Source organism: Phycodurus eques, chromosome 1, assembly GCF_024500275.1.
Source record: "Phycodurus eques isolate BA_2022a chromosome 1, UOR_Pequ_1.1, whole genome shotgun sequence".
Classification (NCBI taxonomy): domain Eukaryota; kingdom Metazoa; phylum Chordata; class Actinopteri; order Syngnathiformes; family Syngnathidae; genus Phycodurus; species Phycodurus eques.
This window is the reverse complement of record NC_084525.1, coordinates 20,565,149-20,586,425: the sequence shown is the minus strand read 5'-3', so window position 1 is coordinate 20,586,425 and position 21,277 is coordinate 20,565,149. Positions and strand designations below refer to the sequence as shown.

Genomic DNA, 21,277 nt, shown 5'->3' with positions numbered 1-21,277 from the left:
GGTTTGAGTACTGGCATGGAACACATACAGACAGGTGGATTACTGGGCTGCGGACTCTCTTGGATGTACTGTTTTCTGTGCCTCGCCACAGTGCTTAAAACATACTGTATCAACCAACTGTTTCACAGAAACATCTGTCCTTTTTAAATGACTCCAAATTGAATAAAAACACATCACAGGACTTAAGTGTTATCACACCAGAAACCTCTGATGGCATTTTGCCAGGACAGGAACAATTATTGCACTAAACTAAGCGAAAGAGGGTGTCATATTTTTTTTATGTGACCTATCACCTGATACCAACGTGGAGCTGCTGAACATTCAGTCTAAGAATGGATTGTTATAAAATGTACGTATTCAGCTTCCACAGCCCCTAATCTGCTTACAATGAACAATGTGACAACTTTAGGCAGACTTTGGCTGTGACCTGAAATCCATTTACTAAGTAACCCTTTTACTTTTAGAACAAAATAAGTTACTTTGACAACAAATGCCAACAAAGTCGATGACAAATTTGGTCCATTTTGCAGGGACAGTGCATTTTAGATACATCGATAACCAATAAACATTAGCAAAGGAATAAACAAACTCCAAAACACCCCCAGCAGCTGATTCTCACGTCAATAGGATCACGTTAATGAAAGACAGTAAATACAGGAATATAGACGCCTCACCAAAGCAACATCCTCGAGCATGACTCTATTAGTCCAAAACAAATTATAGTCACTGGACACCTCACCTTAATTAGAGAATAACTTCAAATAAGTTGAATGTCATCAGTCATCTCTAATTGCTGGATGAAAGTAAAATAGTCCTCCCGTAAAACTGTTCCCTGTTGAGGTGACCACAATGGTCTAAACTGGTCACAAAAGCCCTCCCACCCTGCAAACTCTCCCTTGCTCTACTGCACTCTTCCTCGGGGAGGAGAAAGCAGCTTCCTGCTAAAGCCTCATCACCCCAGTCGGCGGAAAATCTAAAGGAATCACCAGTAACTGAAAGTGACAGCGAGCCATTGGCAAGCTGGCAAGGAATTATCACACACCCATACACTCACACGCACACACTCACAGCTTGTTAGTCAACATCGCCATCGCCAACTTGATACGCAATTCTTTCATTTACACGCCATTTGCGACATGTGTGCCACTAGCTTCGTTTCCTCACTCATAGTTTGACCTATAGAAAAACGCCTGAGGACAATACAGTACACTTGACACATTAAACCCCTAACCTTATAGGGAACTTTGTTTTAGATGCAATGATTGGTCTTGTAAACATCTTTCTTTTAATTTCGCATGGGTGGTCATTCTTACGTACCATTCGCAATTTCTCAATTTTTTAAATTATGACTTATGACCCCCCCCAACATCTGAGAAAACAACCTTAGCTCTGCCCTAAAGTTTGTGTCCTTTAATCTGGTTTTTGTGTATTTTAAATAAAAAAAATAATTATGACTGAATGAACTCCCTCTGCTAAGGAGATTATATTTGTATCACTGTTCGAGTGTGGATTTTGAAAAAATGGCAAATTCAGGCATTCAGTTGCACATGGCTAGAGGTATTTGGACAATTTGGATGATTGGTTCTTGCTGGCGGAAAGGTGGACGACTGCTTAGAGCGTCTGCCTCACAGCTCTGAGGACCCGGGTTGAATCCCCGGCCCCGCCTGTGTGGAGTTTGCATGTTCTCCCCGTGCCTGCGTGGGTTTTCTCCGGGCACTCCGGTTTCCTCCCACATCCCAAAAACATGCATTAATTGGGGACTCTAAATTGCCCGTAGGTGTGAATGTGAGTGCGAATGTTGTTTGTTTGTATGTGCCCTGCGATTGGCTGGCAACCAGTTCAGGGTGTACCCCCGCCTCCTGCCCGATGATAGCTGGGATAGGCTCCAGCGCGCCCGCGGCCCTTGTGAGGAGAAGCGGCTCAGAAAATGGATGGATGGAGGGTTCTTGCTGCTTTCAGTTTTGTCAGCTTTATCTTCAGTCAGTGAAAAGCGTTCTATTGGGTTGCGATCAGCCAACTCATTTTGCCATTGAAGAATATTCAGTTTCTTGGCCTTCAAAAAGTCTTGATCCTGTAGTAACCCACAAGTAAGACAACTTAAGTGGATGATGGCAAAATCTTTGGTGAAGAGAAAGCCTTTCACAACAGCAAAAGAAGTAAAAATACTCCGTAGATTTTGATAAGAATGACACCTTCATGTGTTGTGGATGTAAAGAGTTTAAACAGTGTACTTCACATTCAACAACGGTAAAGCCAGTATATACTTTGACATAAAACAAGCCTCCCATGTTCTGAAGATTCCTTGGACAGATGAATGAAACCAAAGTCCAGTTGTGTCAGAATGATGGGATGAAAAAAAAATAAGGAAAGGAAAGGGACAGCTCATGATTAAAAGCATGCCACATCAGTGTCAAATGTGTTGGCATTGGCAGGTATGGCTCCTAATGGAACAGGCTCCCTGGTGTGTCTTGATGATGATGGCTGCTGAAGAAGTAACAGTATAAACTGCGAGGCTCTCCTGACAGCACGATGCGTCACAGCACAGATAGATAATGCTCTTAAAATGCACTGCAAAAGCAACACTTTTTGAAGGAAAAATAGATGTGATGGCCAGGTCACTGCCTGTTCTTAAGCCAATCAATCCCCCCCCCCCCCAATTTACTGGAGGCAGCAAAAGCCACAAACAACCAGGAACTGAGGGTGGTATAAAGTTGTACATTTAGGTGTTATCCAAAAGATGGCCAAGTCTGTCATTGTGAGAGTAAAGTCGGGGATAAAGGTGACAGATGGAGAAATGTACCTAACTTGAATGGCAGCACAAAATATGTCTTTTGTATTAGAGCCTCTGTCTCTTCCTCTTCCTCTCCATCCTGTTGGTATTTGGAAAAGCTGGGAAGAACATTGTACCATGTCCATTGTTGCAACAGCATTTTAGTCTGACAGTTTGTTGCCCCAATCTCATTTGTTCGATTAGTGTGGTTTTATTTCAGGTTTCTAGACCCATTGATGGCATTTTAGTTAATGGCAACTTAATGTCTTTATGACTTGTTTTACACAGGTAAACAAATCAGGTCATTAGTATTGCATACACTACCCATAATCCTCAAACGTTTTATTGCTTTCCTGCAAATAGGGGGAAACAAGACAACTGAATGTAAAGACATTATAAAAAAATAAAATAAAAAAAACAGTAGTATGGTTGTAAAGTATTTCAGTAAGGAGATTATGGGTTTACAGCTTAGTTGCTGTTTTAGTGACTTGTCTCACAAACCACTTGTGGATAATTACAGTAGATTGCATCCATTCTTTTTATTTTGCATCTTTACTATATAAATGTGAATAGTTGTTTAATGTTCTCTTTCGGAAATGCTTTTTTGTGAGCTTATTGCTGGGATATGGTTTGCTGAGGGTGTTACGTAAAAAAAATAAAAAATAAAAATTTATAATAATATATGTGTATATGCACGGACAGGCACGCACGCATGCACACAGATGAACATATGTGTATGTATATATGTACCCTTTACATATGTGTGTGTATACATATACACACACACACACACACTTATTACACAGAGTTGAACTTTTTGGAAAGTGTGTGTCCCATTACATCTGGTGTAAAAGTAACACCGCATTTCAATAAAAGATACCAACAGTAACATATGGTGGTGGTAGTGTGACGGTCTGGGGCTGTTTTGCTACTTCAGAACCTGGACGACTTGCTGTGATAAATGGAACCATTAATTCTGCTGTCTACCAAAACATCTTAAAGTGATGAACTGATGAAGCCTGCTTGGGTGAGACGCGAAACGTCTTCTAAGACAAACAGAACAGTCCAGTTGTCACTGATTCAATGCCTTGAGACTGAAATAACATGGAAGAATGAGAATATTCGCAGGCACCTCTGTTGTTTCATTTTGGCGGGTGGATTTATTGGGAAATTATTTATATTTTTGTTTTGTGGTCTCCACTTACTTTTCATTTGTCTTAGTGCCCCTCCCTCTGCCTGCGGGGCAAAGAGACCCCCGCCTTGAAAGAGCAGCAGTGAGGACAGACCATGGCAGGCAAAGAGATGAAAATAGACAAATATAAGCAGACAGAGTAAGATGGAAACAAAGCAAGAGTAAAAACAACAGACTTGACAACACAAAACTTTCATGAAAACATGATCACATGAATAGCATTATAGTAGTTTGACAGTACTGACTGAAACCAAGCATATGTTGTTTCATAAGTTATGTGGTATAAAACAGGACAATAAGATATTTTAGTTGGCTAATAATGTGGGCCAAAGGTCGAGGCTAAGTAATTAAGCTTATTTATTATGCTTCGCAGCGCGATTGTATGCTGGCCATTGCTGCACGTTTTGTACTCAAGGCATAATATGTCACCTATTAGTTATTGTTTATGAGTAATATCTGCTCTTGAAGTTATTTTTGTACTGTACCAAAAAAATGGCACAGCACACTGACACTTGATTTAAAAAATAAATAAAGAAAGAAATATCTCATCGAAAAATCCAAATTACGCATATCTTGTCTTACAATATTACAAAACTGACAAAAATGGAAATTCTGCATTGATATTTTCTAAAAATTGCTTGGTACAAGTGATCATTTGCTTACGCACGGTATTCAACCTAAGTCCTGCAGAGCTGTGTTCTTGGAAGACTTATTGGCAACTGTTGGGAGTACACGGGTCAGTCAGCAGCATCTAACACAGTGGGCCACTTAAGGAAATGGCTGAACACTAAACCAGTTCACAGGGTAATGGTAGCCTAGCATCATGAACTTGAGATCAATTATTCAGGATTGTATTGTTAGGCTCAATATAGCTCTACCTTGAGAGATTTAGGGCTACCTTATTTATTCATTTTTTTGGAGAAATGTGACAGAACAAAGAGAACTTGACACACACAAACTATAAAGACTATAGAAATAAATGGATGAAAAGAAACGGGCACAAAAACATTTGAGTCCAAATTTGGCTAACTTTGCAATTGCAGTAGGACATTTGGAGTCAAGGGAAACTCACTTCCAGATGAGGAAGATGCACGTCGTTGTTTGTTGGAGATGTTCATGGAGTCATTCTGGGTTGTTGGTGTGTCTGGCGGCAACGGAGGGGGTGGAGGGGGTGTTGGTGTCAGGTTGCTTGGTGGGGGAGGAGGAGGAGGCGGTGGTGGAGGTGGTGCCGGGACCGTTTCCTCTATGGTGCCGTTTTCAGATGTTGGGGTGGAGCCATCGGCAGGCTCCTCCAATAACACAGAGCCCTGGGCATGGAATTGCGTCTGTATTATCATTGCTATCAAATGCATGTTCAGTCTGTGCATGCACAAGTACATCAGAGTCAAAACAGTAGTGGCAGAACACAAAGCTCTTGTATGTAGCCTTTGTGCTTGTTAGGTTTTGCCAGGAAACTGTATATTTACATCACCATTACCGTCTCCAGTGGAGTTGCATTGCTTACCAAAATCTTCATTCCTATAGCAAATACCTGTATGTTGCAGAAGGATTCAAAAGGAAATTTCATCCGTTAGGACAAGCAGTTGGCACACGTGCATAAAGTTTCTTCACAAAGGGAACTAGTGGTCGTGCATGCATATTACACAGCGAATTCAGTTGTTTTTTTAAAGGTCCATGTGATCATTTTGACAATGTTGATGTCTTTTACATAGACTGATGACAAAAAAATACGTAAATCAGTGTTTCCAAACCTTTATTGAGCCAAGGCACCCAAAAAAATATCTCAAAAGGTATGATAATAATAATGATCTTGTCTCAATTTAGTCATGAAAACGTACTAATCCTAACCCTAGTGTCAAATCTGGGTCTGTTAAATTGAACACAAAATTGATATACTTGCATGAAGCCATGACTTGTTAATATATGCCGCTGGCATAGATGGATAATGATGTATATTTATTGTTAATTATTAAGGGAAAGTAGACAATTTCCGGGCGGCACGGTGGACAAAAGGTTAGCACATCTGCCTCACAGTTCTGAGGACCGGGGTTCAAATCCCGGCCCCGCCTGTGTGGAGTTTGCATGTTCTCCTCGTGCCTGCGTGGGTTTTCTCCGGGCACTCCGGTTTCCTCCCACATCCCAAAAACATGCACGGTAGGTTGATTGGAGACTCCAAGTTGCCCGTAGGTGTGAATGTGAGTGCGAATGGTTGTTTGTTTCTATGTGCCCTGCGATTGGCTGGCGAACAGTTCAGGGTGTACCTCACCCGAAGATAGCTGGGTTGGGCTCCAGCACGCCCGCGAAGCGGAACGGACGAAGAAGATGGACAATTTCCCACAGAACACCTTGGTGACCTTTCCTGTACACTAGTGTGTCAATGGCACCCTGGTTGTGAATAACTGGTTTAAATCCACCCTTAGTAAAAATACTTAGTGAAATGGCTCTCTGCTGACCGAAAATATTTTTACGATAACTGGAGAAAAAAATAACAATTTGCCGTACAAACATGTTTTAAATCTAGTTGAACTGTTCATTCTTCCATTACCACCAATTTGCATCAAGACTCTTCCTTGCCTGTGTGCATAGGCATGCCAGTTTAAATACCTGCTCGTGTGAGAGAACAGCCAATTGTTGCACAGGCTGTTGATTGCGACAGATGTAGGCATCCCTGTTAGAGGTCTCCTCTCTCTGCCGTATTTAATCAACTCATACAAACACAATAACAGAGCTAATATGGCCCACTCTCCAGGGGAAACACCAAGGCTAAAAACAGTTGGGTAGTGGCCATCTGCTGCTGAAAGTGATAGTGCTTTAACCCCCACAACCGCCCTCCACACCCCTTCACATTACACGCGTCGGACACGCTCTGAAAGCGTGCCATAACCCCAGTGGAAGCGAGTTAATGGACCGTGACAAAGAATCAGCCCCGCCCCTTTTGTTCTTTGGACGCATGCTCATCATTGGAGCCCCCTTTACTCTTCAAGCTCCCCCCAGGGAGTTGGGGGGAGGTCAGTGTCCAGATGAGTCCCGGCAGCACGTGCCACTGATTAGCCAACCCATCTGTTAGGGAGCCTCTGAGACCAGGAGGGGCCCCTCTGAGGCTGTAATTGGCTCAATGGGGATTATCCTCCATATCAACCGAGCACCCCCTGCTCCGGATTCCCATGAGATTATAGAAATACATCTCCGGAGACAAACATGATTGTGTTTGACAGACTCTGTTCTGTTGCCTGTGGAGGTATGTGGAAACAAATCAACTCAATGATATCATTTTCCTTACTGTATTGGTTTTAGGTGTTTCACGCTAAGCTATTTATTTAAAAAAAAAAAAAAAAAAAAAAAAAGTTTTGACTTTTTTTTGTGTGTGTCCTGTTTTGCTGTTAGGCCAAGCAGAATGGAAAAATGTTATCCCTTCTATGCCGGAACAGTTTTACTGTGTCACAGTGGAGTTATAAAGATTCCGCTGTGGTTTCTTAGTATTATAATTGAGGTTTATTGAGAATCAGATTTGATCAGTCGAACAGAACAGAGTTTCTCGAGGGCAGAGAGAAACGAAGACAAAAGACAAAGCACTAATTGTAAACAGGATGAGAGAAGTAAATCATTACATTATCTACAACAATGAAACATTAAATATGAATGTTGCATGGGGCTGTAGTGCTACACCTTGTGAGGGAAGGACGAGACAAGCTAGAACAGGACAAGGGTCGTGAACCCGACTGTACAACCGAAGTGTGGTGGGATTAATTATGTAAATTCTAAAAGTCTACAGGACGAGAGTATAAGTGAGGGGGTACACAAGCGATTTAGATATTCATGAGTTATTTGTCGCAGTAATTGCGTGACCCCACACCCAGTGAAAGAGTCCTAGGGGTGTGTGCCTTGCGGATACATGCAAGTGAATTGACACCTTTTTACATGCAAAGACTGACAGAAGTGTCCTGTAATTGCTGTGGCCGCACCGCGGAGGCTGAGGACCCCACCCAATCAATCGAGGGGCGGGATCGGGCCCAGGGGTCCGTCCATCCAAGAGCAGCCCGGCGGACGGGACACGTCCCACACCGAGGGACCCATGGCGGTCCGCCGGCTCCACTGAGGCGTCCCGACAACTGGCCACCCAGTGGGGACCGCAGGGACCCAATGCCATCCCCCCAGCCAACCCCCCCCAACCCCACAAATATTAGTCAGTGCCACTGTACTTTCATAAACTGTGATGACTGAGCTAAGCCCTTGATGGGTCGATTGTCTACGTATGTTCCATTGTAGCTAGTTGGACAGTTTATACAACGAGGTGGAGGCTCAAGAGGTGATGGAAATGAGAGGGCAGTTTGCATCGTGGCAAACAAAAAGCTGAAAAGGACATAAGATTATATAACCAGCTGAGTGGCATAATGCACAGGCAAATTCCTTGTGTGTTTTGGACATACTTGGCAAATAAAGATGATTCTGATTCTGATTCTGATACCACTGCGGTAACCTAATGCCAACAATTCGCCATCGAGCTAAATCTCATTCAGGAAATGCTTCTTTCTGAGAGTTATTCATTTACCCAATATACCAAAATTGAGTGAATCTTTAGGGTTTAGTTTAGGGTTTATTTTACTGTGACATGGACACTTGCTTTTTAGATCCTTGATTGGGGAGATTCAAGGATCTTAATGAGCTTGTAGACAAAATAGAAGATGTCACCGGGAGAGAAAGGTGAGCCACATATGACTTGAGGATGATGATCTGTAAGACTTGGGCATTTTCATTTCCATCCTCTTTAATGTTTATGCTTAACTGTGTGATGGGTACCTCCTCCTTTGGTGCCATGACTTTGCCCCCACGGAGCTCGGCGGTCTCACTCCCCAGGGTCTTGTAGTAGTCCCCAGTGCTTGGCTGCTTATTGAAGCTCCTAGACTTTCTATTGGAATCAACACGTCTTAGTTTGTCGTGGTTTTCTCCCACCGTCAGCTGCTGAAGAGGAAAAAATACGAGAATTTCAGCAATTTGTATAGTTCTTAAAGTTCATTTAAAATTGTTCAATGAAGCACTGAGCCTAAATACTGTATAACTGTTGCCAATATGTTTCATGTTTTACAAATAGACTTAAAGGAAAGGTAGTATTATACAGTATTTTGTCCAATATTTGCTCTGCTGAAAAGTTTAGGACAACGCGGAGTGCTTAATGGCTTTTCGTTCCAGATTAGCACTCCTCGGTGGAAAAAGGAGCTTAATTTAATAACTGAACAAGGCTTGTATTCAGCTGCAGTGCACTGTTGGCATTTGTGTTTCAGGTAAGAACCACAGGGTACGCAGTATAAGAGACCATTAGGCGCATACCACAGGGCCACAGAGGACTTTCACTTTCCCTGACATCAAGCTCTCGGAGTCGTGAAGATCAGATACTGAAATCTCACTCAAATATTCCACATGAATTAGCAATGGACTATTGTATGGAGCGCAATCAGTATGTAGCATACTAACATGTTCTCTCATGTCAGGGCATGTCCATTGCAATTTTCAGAATTGCATTTTGTTGCTGTCCACTGAAAAGCATGCAGCTCAGATTTGTTTTTATCTATCCAACTTCTGCAATAAGCCGATGAATAGGGCAAACATGCAGAATGAATGGTTTGATCCTGACTGCACTGACGTCTCACATAACGTCATGCGTGACAGCGTTTGTGTGACTTTAGATACATATTGTTCTTGAAAATGTTTTGGTCCAATACCAGATATTACGACATGGGTTATTTTCATGATGAATATTTCAATATTAATGTATATACAATATTTATATAGTCATGATCACAGAATTTCTATTCATGGTTACTGTTCTTACTAGAAAAGACTCCCAGACATCCACTGGATGTTCAGTAAAAAAACGAAGAGGAGAGCTGACTCCTGCCCTCTTTTTTTATGGTGTCTTGTTTAGAACTGATGAGCCTGGCAACATTTGTTAACTGTGCAATCATCGGGGAGGTGGGATGGTAATGGGAGTAGTGTTTGATTAGAAACCTCCAGGGAGATGGGCCAACAATAGCAAACATTTTGAGCGACCGCACCGCACCGCACCGCACCACCCCTACCACAACCCAACCCCACCACCACACCCCACGACACATCGCTCACAGCTCAAGACATATAAACACATCCTAGGCCTTCCTTTGCGTTAATGCCTGCAGTATTGTAATAGATTGCATAGTGTTTTACCTGGTCACTGTTTTGTAACGTACATTGCCTTGTGTTGTTACTCCAAAGAATGGTAAAGGGTGGTGAATAAATAGGTAGTTTTACTCTAAAAGAACCAACAACTATTCCTCTCAACAACCAGTTGAAACAATAAGCACCTTTTAAACATACAGACCAACAGTGCAACACATTCAGGGTCTATTGAAAAAAAATAAAAATAAATAATAATAATAAATAAATTCTGAATCCTACAACTTAAAAAGACCAGCAAAGATAATAAAACCTAAAAGTTACCATGCAATATCAACTGTCAAGAGGACTACAAAGCCCTCTCGGTCCTTAACACCTTACCTTGATGTTGAGTGTCTCCGGGAGTTTTCCCGTAGTCTCAACAGAGCCTCTGCCACAAAGCCCAGCAGAGCACAGAGAGTAGCTGTCACCAGATCCGCAGCGTCACCGCTTCTCTCCGCTCAGCGCTACACCTGTCACTCTACCTGCCCCTCTCACTTTACGCAAAGGGCTCATCAATAACCTAAGGGGCCAGCCTTGTGGTAAGCGATGATGTCACCAGTGGCCTTTGCTCCGCAACCACTGGCCCACTTGCCAGGTTATTTAAAGCAGAAAGACCCAGGTGCTTCCCTCACTGTGAGACTGATAATAATGTAGACCTCAGTACAGTGCAAATAAGAGAAAAGTTACTCATCACATACTGAATCTCAAAGTCCATCAACTCGGGGCAGCTGTACTATAGATCCAAAGAAGGGAAATTGTGACAGGCAAAACCATCATTTGGTTGCCTTCTTCCCACAAAACACTCGACTTGAGTCAATGCAAATAAGGTGACTGCAGCTCTTTCCATCTGATAGTTCACCTGATCACCTGGATGAGCTTAGCATTCCCTGTTTCCATAGCACCCGGAGTAAATATTTTTTTGTAACTGTTTATTGCGCAGGCTAACATTGTGTGCGTATGCATGTTTGTATGTGCGCGCACAGTCCCAAGGAGAAGGCTAGGTTAATTTTTAAAATCCTCCCTCCCACACGACTGATTGTACACACACAAGCTTGCATGCATGCACGCACACACACACACACACACACACACACACCTCATCCAGGAGACAGTCTTAAGCCAAAGCATACTTTCACTACTGCTAAGTGACATCAGCTCAAAACAACTTAATGGTCATAGAATACTTTACAGTACATAGCCTTGCTCTTTATGTCTTGAATGATTGGTTTTCTGCTAAAAACAAACAAACAAACAAACAAACAAACAAAAAAAGGACCCACATCATTCATATGGGTGAAGCAACCATATGATTCGTCAGCCTTTATAACTAAAGACCTCTTTAGGGAAAAGAGATTCTCTCTGATACTATGTTGTCTTTGTTTAATAATAATACTCCCTGAGCAAAAAAATCACTTGACCAAGGAAATTCTTATCAAAACTCAGTAGCGTTGATCCTGATTTTACCTGTGTTGGCTCTTGAAGCACACATTTGCGTGATCTCTGGGCAGATTAATTGCAGTAATTGAGTTCATACCAATCACAGTAAGCACAATGTGTCAACTCTGAGACTTGCCTCAGTAATGAGCGTCTTCATTAGCCTCGTGAGCCATGCCGACACAATAACATCTTTGTGGCCACTCTTACGCAAGACCAATATCCCAACTGATGAGGCACAAGGGGAAATGGCAACTAGTGACAAATGTATCCCAATCAGTCAGGCCAGTCTCCTTCTTTTTTTGCTATTCACCAGGTCCCAAAAAATTATTACTCATACATGACAGCATTGGTCCTTGCTTGGCTACTTCAGATGTACTCCGATTCATCCCTTAACTACACTGAACAAAAGTAGAAATTAGAGAGTTTTTTTTTTTTTTTTTTTTCCCCCCCCACTTTCTCCCATTTTTTCATGATCTCAAATATCTAAAGCTGACTTCAAGAACTGGCATCTTTTCAGCTTCCAGGAATTGTTTACAGATCCTTGCAAGATGGGGTTGTGCATTATCATGCTGCAACATTAGTTGATGGTCGTGGATAAATGGCCCAACTAAGCAACTCTATGCAAAGGAGACGTTGCACTGCGGGCAAATGGTGTTCACACCAAATACTGACAGTTTTTCTGACCCCACTGGACCCTCCTAATATAGTAAAATGCAAATGTTAGAGTGGTCTTTTATTGTGGGCAGCCTAAGGCATACCTGTGCAATAATCACGCTGTCTAATCAGCATCCTGAAACTCGACACCTATGAAGTGCATGGATGATCTCGGCAAAGGAGAAGTGCTCACTTACACAGATTCAGATATATTCGTGAATAATATTTGAGAGAAATACGGCTTTTGTGCACATAGATCTTAGATTTTTGAGTTCAGCTCATGAAAAATAGGAGACAAAACAAGTGATGCATTTCTATTTTTGTTCAGTATACGATCTTGTCTTTGACAAATAGCAATAATTAACAGTGCTTCTTGTAAACAGCTTTACATACATGGAAAATGAATTAACAAATTAATCAAGTTAAGTTTGAGCCCTTAGTTAGCCCTCAATCCTTATTCTCCATCATATCAAGACATCCACAAAACCATGGTTGTCTGAGTTTGGTGTGGAAGAATGTGAGAGTCCAGACCACAACCCCAAACGCTTTTGGAATGAACTAGAACAGAGACTGTAACCATAAAAAAATAGAATTTAAAAATCATCTTTCAGATAAAGTAACAATCTACTATTTATATGCGATATATAGAAACACTGCGACATCTTGTTGAAAGTCTCCCAAGAGGGATTTTCATCACGCTTCAGTTCACTTCCTTTAAGAGTACCCCTAATTTTGTCCATACACTGTCGTGTTTTTTTTTTTTAATTTTAGTTTATTTTAAATTTGCAACACTTTCTTTACCTCCTTCTTCCTGCTGTTGCCCTCCACGTGGCGCAAGTTGCTTTTCACTTTCAGAAACTCTGCAGAAGAGGCCTCCTGAGGGGCCTTCGGTGCTGGATAGCCCGGGGGCGGCGGGGGCAGTGGTGGAGACTTTGGGGGAGGAGGGGGTGGATAAGTGGGTGGTGGCGGTAGTATCGAAACAGAGTCATGACTCTTCTTGGACCGGTCTGGGTCGATGTCTGGGTTTAGCATGTCCATGTATGCTTGCATGTCAGAGATGACTGTCTCTGATGCACCTAAAACAAAGAAAGTGACCCTTTAGTTCATCCCCACGTACAGTACACTGTTGCCATATTTTAAAGTAGGCTAACTCAAGGTGTCATTCCATGAACCAGATCTCGACTAATTGTTGGATAAGAGTAAGACAACTCCATTCATGGAAATCGGAGAAAGACACTCCTAATTTCACCTCTCATGAAACCTCAGTCTACTGTTTGGCCACTAGAGAGCAGCACCAGGATCGTGCCTTTCAATTAGGATCGACTAAGGCAAATTACTTACTTAAATTAAATACAGGCACATAAACAACAATCTGCAATTAAGATCAGATTTCCCCAGTATTAATATTGTATGCAGTGTTGGCAAGTTACCCTGTTGAAAATGTAATAGTAGTCTAACTATTCCAATTACTTTCTTAAAGTAAGATAATTAATTACATTTGATTACATTTTGATTACTTTTCCTAATTTGGAATGAATACATCAATAGGACCATTGGATGATTCCTTTAAAAAAGTGGACTCAAAGCAATAGATCATTTTGGAATCAACCACGTACTTGTTCTTTACACAAATAATGAACTGATAACAAATCATTTCATCATGTTTTGTTATCAGTTTATGCATGATGAAATGTAAATATGTTATAAAAAAATGTTTGTTGCACTATTTGTGTACAGCATGTGGACAACCACCATATCATGCCATAACATGTTGACCTATTGACAAATGTCCACATGACAACCCAGATATGTAAATATCCCACAGTAAAAGTCCAAAATTATAAAGATGAAACTGTTTAAAAGTCAATGTTCTTTTATGTGTTCAAAACTGTAACGATGAATCTAATTTGATCAAACTCTCCGACAAACGAATAGATTACACCACAAGGTGGCGCCTCAAGGCCATATTTGGAAATAAACGTCATGTTTGAGAAAACAGCAGACTGGCACATGACCAGAAAGACCCAATCACAAACGTCGGCTTTAGAAGGAGGAAGTGATATGAAAAAAAAAAACAAATCTGTGATTTTGTAGCAATTTTTCAAACTAATATTGTATTCATTGGAATTTCCCTAATCGGCTCTAATTTAATGACACATTTTCTCCCATTAATATAATGGATTACAATTGCATACATTTTGAAATTAAATTACATAATCTAGTTACATGTAATTAGTTACTCCCCACTACTGACTGTAAGTCATATTATTCTACAATTACTGAATAGAGTTTAACTTTGAATCAAGTTAGATTCACCTTAGGCAACCTTTGAAAGTAGTTGGAGATGGAATGTAAGAAGATTATAATTTGTATTAGTATAATAGTCGACCTGTGTGCGCGACTGTGTTCAGCTGCGGGCCACGAGACAACGTTAAGCTGCTCCTTTTCTCCCCGGTGCTGGACTGGCTGGAGTTGGCCGAATCGTAGTTAGACAAAGAGCTGGCTGGTGAACTAATGTCGAAGTGGGCCGCTTGGCTGGCAGGAGGCATGGTGGTGTTTGGCGACGAAAGGCCCGAATCTTGTTGCTTGTTTTCAGGTTCCTTGTACTCGAGGTCCAGTGAGGGGTCCCGAGACAAAACCCGATGCTCCACACTCTGTTAAAGGATGCAAATCATGTAGGCAAACAATATTTTTCTGTCTTGACTGTAGACAAATGACAATTCAACTCATAGACCTCATGTCCAGAGGTTTTTATGATTGACTGATTCAGTTGTACAAATGCATAAAATGCCCGATTCCTAAATGGTAAATGCCATATTTTAGTGAATCATTTTCATTTAAACCTGAAAGTCTTTCCTCTTTTATTTCAAAAACAAGAAAATCATTGAATGTCCAAATGCTTCTGGACCTCATGCTTTGAATTATACAATGGTATTCGAATTATTTCTTTCATTTTTAAAAATATTCCACAACCACAATGTGGATTTAATTACTCCACACTAATTAAACAGCTCACAGCTGATCAGAGAGGCTCTGGGGCCCTCAGTTTTTCCCACATCACACACGGTCTTGGCTGAAGGTCCCCAATGGGAGCGACTACAAGAGGGTGAACATGTTTCCTACACCTGATTGCAGAAGAGTGATTATTCTACTGGTCACTTGGGGGTTTCAGCGCTCAAGTGTTGATATTTGCACTGTGCTGATGCGTGTTTTGTAATGCTACATTTTGACACTGGTGGACAGATTGTATCAGACTTGAATTATTTGTGGTGATTTGTAACATATTGGTTGTGGCAACTGCAGACCTAAAGCAAATACGTCAATACCTAATTTCATGCAAAATCGAATAAAATGGAATTTCTGTGCTTTTCATAGCACAAATGAGACTATAGAAATGACATAAATGAATATTCCCTTGTTGCAGAGCCCCCATTGGCCCAATTAGTGTTGACAATGCACAAACACTTTATGAATACAGGCTTGATGGTGGGAATGCTACGCCTGGTGTTGTTTCAAGAATAAATCCAATTTACTGTGGCGTATGGCATGTCAGGACCTAAAGGCTACTGAATATGGCATTTGGATCATTAAATCCTCACTGTATCATGCTAAAGTTAAAAGAAAGTTTTAAACATTTTTGTATGTAGCTGTATTTGTATGTATGTGCATAGCATTTGTATATATACGTGTGTAGCATATATAAATGTATTAATATGCAGTTAGATCCTATTTTTAACAGTCCTAAAGTTACACAGCTTAGTACTAGAAGTGACGATGTACAGTGGGTATGGAAAGTATTCAGACCTCCTTGAATTTTTCACTCTTTGTTAGATTGCAGCCATTTGCTAAAATCATTTAAGTTAAATTTGCTCCTCATTAATGTACACACAGCACCATATATTGACATAAAAAAACAGAATTGTTGAAATCTTTGCAGATTTATTAAAAAAAGAAAAACTGAAATATCACACAGCCATAAGTATTCAGACCCGTTGCTAAGTATTTCGTAGAAGCACCCTTTTGAGCTCAAACAGCCACGAGTCTTTTTGGGAATGATGCAACAAGTTTTTCACACCTGGATTTGGGGATCCTCTGCCATTCGTCCTTGCAGATCCTCTAAAGTTTGTCAGGTTTGATGTTGAACGTTGGTGGACAGCCATTTTTAGGTCTCTCCAGAGATGCTCAATTGGGTTTAAGTCACAACTCTGGCTAGGCCATTCAGGAACAGTCACAGTCTGAAGCCACTTCTTCGTTATTTTAGCTGTGTGCTTAGGGTCATTGCCTTGTTGGAAGGTGAACATTTGGCCCAGTCCTGAGCACTCTGGAGAAGGCTTATGTCCACGATTTCCCTTTACTTGGCTGCATTCATCTTTTCTTTGGTTGCAACTAGTCTCCCTGTCCCTGCAGCTGAAAAACACCCCCACAGCATGATGCTGCCACAACCATGCTTCACTGTTGGGACTGTATTGGACAGGTGATGAGCAGTGCCTGGTTTTCTCCACACCTCTTAGAATTAAGGCCAAAAAGTTCCATCTTGGTCTCATCAGACCAGAGAATCTTATTTCTCACCATCTTGGAGTCCTACAGGTGTTTTTCAGTAAATCCATGCGGGCTTTCATGTGTCTTGTACTGAGGAGAAGCTTCTGTCTGGCCACTCTGCCATCAAGCCCCGACTGGTGGAGGGCTGCAGTGACTTTCTAGAACAGTGATGGTTGACTTTCTCCCGACTGCATCTCTGGAGCTCAGCCACAGTGATCTTTGAGTTCTTCTTTCCCTCTCTCACCAAGGCTCTTCTCTCCCGATTGGTCAGTTTGGCATCTCTGGAGCTCAGCCACAGTGATCTTTGGGTTCTTCTTTCCCTCTCTCACCAAGGCTCTTCTCCCCCGATTGGTCAGTTTGGCCAGACGGCAGCTCTAGGAAGGGTTCTGGTCGTCCCAAACATTGTCCATTTGAGGGTTATGGAGGCCACTGTGCTCTGAGGAACCTTACGTGCAGCAGAAATGTTTTTATAACCTTGGCCAGAACTGTGCCTTGCCACAATTCTGTCTCTGAGTTCTTCAGGCAGTTCCTTTGACCTCATGATTGTCCTTTGCTCTGACATGCACTGTGAGCTGCACGGTCTTATATAGACATGGGTGTGGCTTTCCTAATCAAGTCCCATCAGTATAATCAAACATAGCTGGACTCCAATGAAGGTGTAGAACCATCGCAAGGATGATTAGAAGAAATGGACAGCACCCGAGTTAAATATAGGAGTGTCACAGCAAAGAATACTTATGGCTGTGCGATATTGCAGTGTTTCTTTTTTAATAAATCTGTAAAACTTTCAACAACTGTTTTTTTTCTGTCATTATGGGGTGCTGTGTGAACATTAATGAGGAAAAAAATGAACTTAAATGATTTTAACAAATGGCTGCAATTTAACAAAGAGTGAAACATTTAACGAGGTCTGAATACTTTCCGTACCCACTGTAGGCTGAGGCCATAGGCTTCAGATAATACCGTATGTGCACATCAAATAAGTAGACTTTAACATAGAGCCCCTATCTACAGTAATACAGTATGAATATTGGTTATCTATCCTGAACTTTTAACTTTTCTGTGATAATAATACGATATGTAAACTATATAAAACATCATCAAATATATACAAACGATTAACTGTTTATATTACATATCATTCAAAGCAGCAGGTTAAATCACACATGATATTTTCCATGCTTTGATCCCAAAGTCACAAAAAGGTTAGTCCTCACCATGTTTTCGACAGTGCGCAAATACTTGGCACACTGGAAGTGTCCGTTGTATTCAGCCAGGTCAGCTCCTGTGAAACCATCCTGGTCCCTGATGCCCAGATCCACCCCATTGACTACCAGAATCTGACAGCACTGAGGAGGGATAAAAAGCGTCCAACATATGAGGTTAACCTGTCCTCAGCAATCCTTCATCAATCCACTGAAGTGTGACATTCCAATTACACATCATCAGTGTGAGCAGTTTTATTTCAGCTAGACAGTATTTCTTTTACATTGTATGCTAAAAAATATTTACTGAAACATTTGTTGCCTCTAAAGTTAATAAAGATTGTCAAACGGCAACAGTTTGACACTGGAATTTATTAATTAAAATGTCCATGATTTTCCATGGAAATTGTTTCTAAATACAATCAAACTGGATTACAACATCCAAGAACTGACCGTGCTCAACCTCAGGGGTTTCGCTGTTTAGAAAATAAATAAATAAATACAAAATAAAAAAAGTTAAATACATCATGCAAGTGATAATACAGCTAACTGACCAGACATGGGGATACAAAGTAGGACGTTCCAAAGTATTAGTCAAAGAAGGAGGTAATGCGGGAAAACCCGAAGTGACAGTGTGAAATGGAGTGTTTTTAGCTCTTTTTAAATCATACAGTAATTGTGAAGAAAGGACGACGGCCTTTATTTCTACACCATTTTATTGCATGAGGAAAAGTAACACAGAACTGCTCACCTCCAGTTCACCGGTCTCTGCAGCGTCATGAAGAGGCGTGCCACCCCAGTTGTCAGTGACTATCTCACCACCGTGCAGCAGTAACCAGCTGAGAACCTTTGCATGACCGCGACTGGCTGCAAAGTGCATAGCTGTGGCTCCGTCGCCGTCCTTGTCCATCAGGCTAATCTCTGTGAAACTCATCTGTAGAAACACTTGTAGTCATGTTTTAAAATGTCAACAATTTTAAGTTGCTTAAGAAAGAGACGTGAAACTCCTGACTAGATTTTGTCGTAGAACTATGAGTGAAATTGAGATGTGGATTTAGCAATACACTGCGCTCCAAATTATTATGCAAATGATATTTTTCTCAAATTTCCCTCCCAGTAATAAACAAATAAAATGCACTGTTCCAAATGATTACATACAAGAGTTTCAACACATTTGAGCCATTCATCCATCCATCCATCCATTTTCTGAGCCGCTTCTCCTCACCAGGGTCGCGGGCGTGCTGGAGCCTATCCCAGCTGTCATCGGGCAGGAGGCGGGGTACACTCTGAACTGGTTGCCAGCCAATTGCTGGGCACATAGAAACAAACAACCATTCGCACTCACAGTCATGCCTACGGGCAATTTTAGAGTCTCCAACTAATGCATGTTTTTGGGATGTGGGAGGAAACCGGAGTGCCCGGAGAAAACCCACGCAGGCACGGGGAGAACATGCAAACTCCACACAGGCGGGGCCGGGGATTGAACCCGGGTCCTCAGAACTGTAAGGGATACGCTCCAACCAGTCGGCCACCGTGCCGCCCATTTGAGCCATATTTAATGAAATTTTAAGCCTAGCTCAAACAAAAATCGTTACAATTTAACATAAGAACCCTTATTTGATAGCAGCTTCACAATTCTGACATCCATTAAGCTTGTCAGTGTCTGCTTTAATTTCTTTGAAGGATGTCAGAATAGCCTTGTACAGCTTCAGCTGTTCAACAGTCTACGGTCTCCGTTGTCCTATTTTGCGCTTCATGATGCGCCACACATTTTCAATGGGAGACAGGTCTGGACTGCAGGCAGGCCCGTCTCGCACCCGCACTCTTTTACTACAAAGCCACGCTATCATAACACGTGCAGAATGTGGTTTGGCATTGTCTTGCTGAAATAAGCAGGGGCGTCCATGAAAAAAAACTTTGCTTGAATGCCAGCATATGTTTCTTCAAAACCTGTATGTACCTTTCAGCATTAATGGTGCCTTCACAGATGTGTACGTTACCCATGCCATTGGCACTAACACAGCCCCAGACCATCACAGATGCTGGCTTTTGAACTTTGCGTCCATTACAGTCCGGATGGTTCTTTTCCTCTTTGCCTCAGAGGACACGACGTCCACAATTTCCAAAAACAATTTGAAATGTGGACTCATCGGACCACAGAACACTTTTCCACTTTGCATCAGTCCATCTTAGATGAGCTCGGGCCCAGAGAAGCCGGCGGCGTTTCTGGGTGTTGTTGATGAATGGCTTTTGCTTTGCATAGTACAGTTTCAAGTTGCACTTACGGATGTAGCGCCGAACTGTATTTACTGACATTGGTTTTCTGAAGTGTACCCGAGTCCATGTGGTGATATCCTTTACAATTGATGTAGATTTTTGATGCCTGAGGGATCGAAGGTCACGGGCATTCAATGTTGGTTTTCGGCCTTGCCGCTTACATGCAGGGATTTCTCCAGATTCTCTGAACCTTTTGATGATATTATCTGCCGTAGATGATGAAATCCTTAAATTCCGTTCCGTACGTTGAGGAAAATTGTCCTTAAACTGTTCGACTATTTTCTCACGCACTTGTTCACAAAGAGGTGAACCTCGCCCCATCTTTGCTTGTGAATGACTGAGCATTCCAGGGAAGCTCCTTTTATACCCAATAATGGCACCCACCTGTTCCCAATTTGCCTGTTCACCTGTGGGATTTTCCAAACAGGTGTTTGATGAGCATTCATCAACTTCCTCAGTCTTTTTGCCACCTGTCCCAGCTTTTTTGGAACGTGTTGCAGCCATAAAATTCTAAGTTAATGATTATTTGCTAAAAACAATCAAGTTTATCAGTTTGAACATTAAATATCTTGTCTTTGTAGTGTATTCAATTAAATATAGGTTGAACAAGATTTGCAAAATATTGTATTCTGTTTTTATTAATGTTTAACACAACGTCCCAACTTCATTGGAATTGGGGTTGTAGAAAGATTTACTTCAAAAATTTATTTTCCTTTGCAACACCTGAAGACTTGGCTCTGAAGAATCATTCCAAACTCATAACTTTCTAAGGGAATGTAAAGGCTATGTAGTATTCCAGCAAAAAATATTTTCTCGTTTGCCATTGTAAAATAACAACCATAGGTATGATGATAAAATCAGTTTGTACTATTACACATAAATTTGGTATATTATGTGTGACGTGGCGGTAAGGTGGGCGACTGGTTAGCACATCTGCTGTACTGTCCGTTGGTCTTCGTTGACTGGATGGTGGCATGAAATTGTATCATTCAAAACATCAACATTGTCTCTTGA

General features: G+C 41.5%; 1 protein-coding gene across 5 annotated transcripts in view; it reads right to left on the bottom strand.

Annotated features, from left to right (window-relative positions):
• Nucleotides 1–21,277, bottom strand: part of espn (espin) — a 51,356-nt gene that overhangs the window by 16,966 nt on the left and 13,113 nt on the right. For 2 of the 5 annotated variants that reach the window (XM_061682238.1, XM_061682263.1), the window contains 7 exons: nucleotides 18,738–18,920; nucleotides 17,999–18,130; nucleotides 14,632–14,896; nucleotides 13,044–13,318; nucleotides 8,760–8,921; nucleotides 5,035–5,269; nucleotides 3,976–4,029 (listed from right to left, as the gene is read on the bottom strand). In XM_061682238.1, coding sequence (XP_061538222.1) covers nucleotides 3,976–4,029; nucleotides 5,035–5,269; nucleotides 8,760–8,921; nucleotides 13,044–13,318; nucleotides 14,632–14,896; nucleotides 17,999–18,130; nucleotides 18,738–18,920 — 1,306 coding nt within the window. The remainder of the gene's footprint in view (nucleotides 1–3,975; nucleotides 4,030–5,034; nucleotides 5,270–8,759; nucleotides 8,922–13,043; nucleotides 13,319–14,631; nucleotides 14,897–17,998; nucleotides 18,131–18,737; nucleotides 18,921–21,277) is intronic. The other 3 variants (XM_061682246.1, XM_061682254.1, XM_061682271.1) reach the window with 3 other exon arrangements.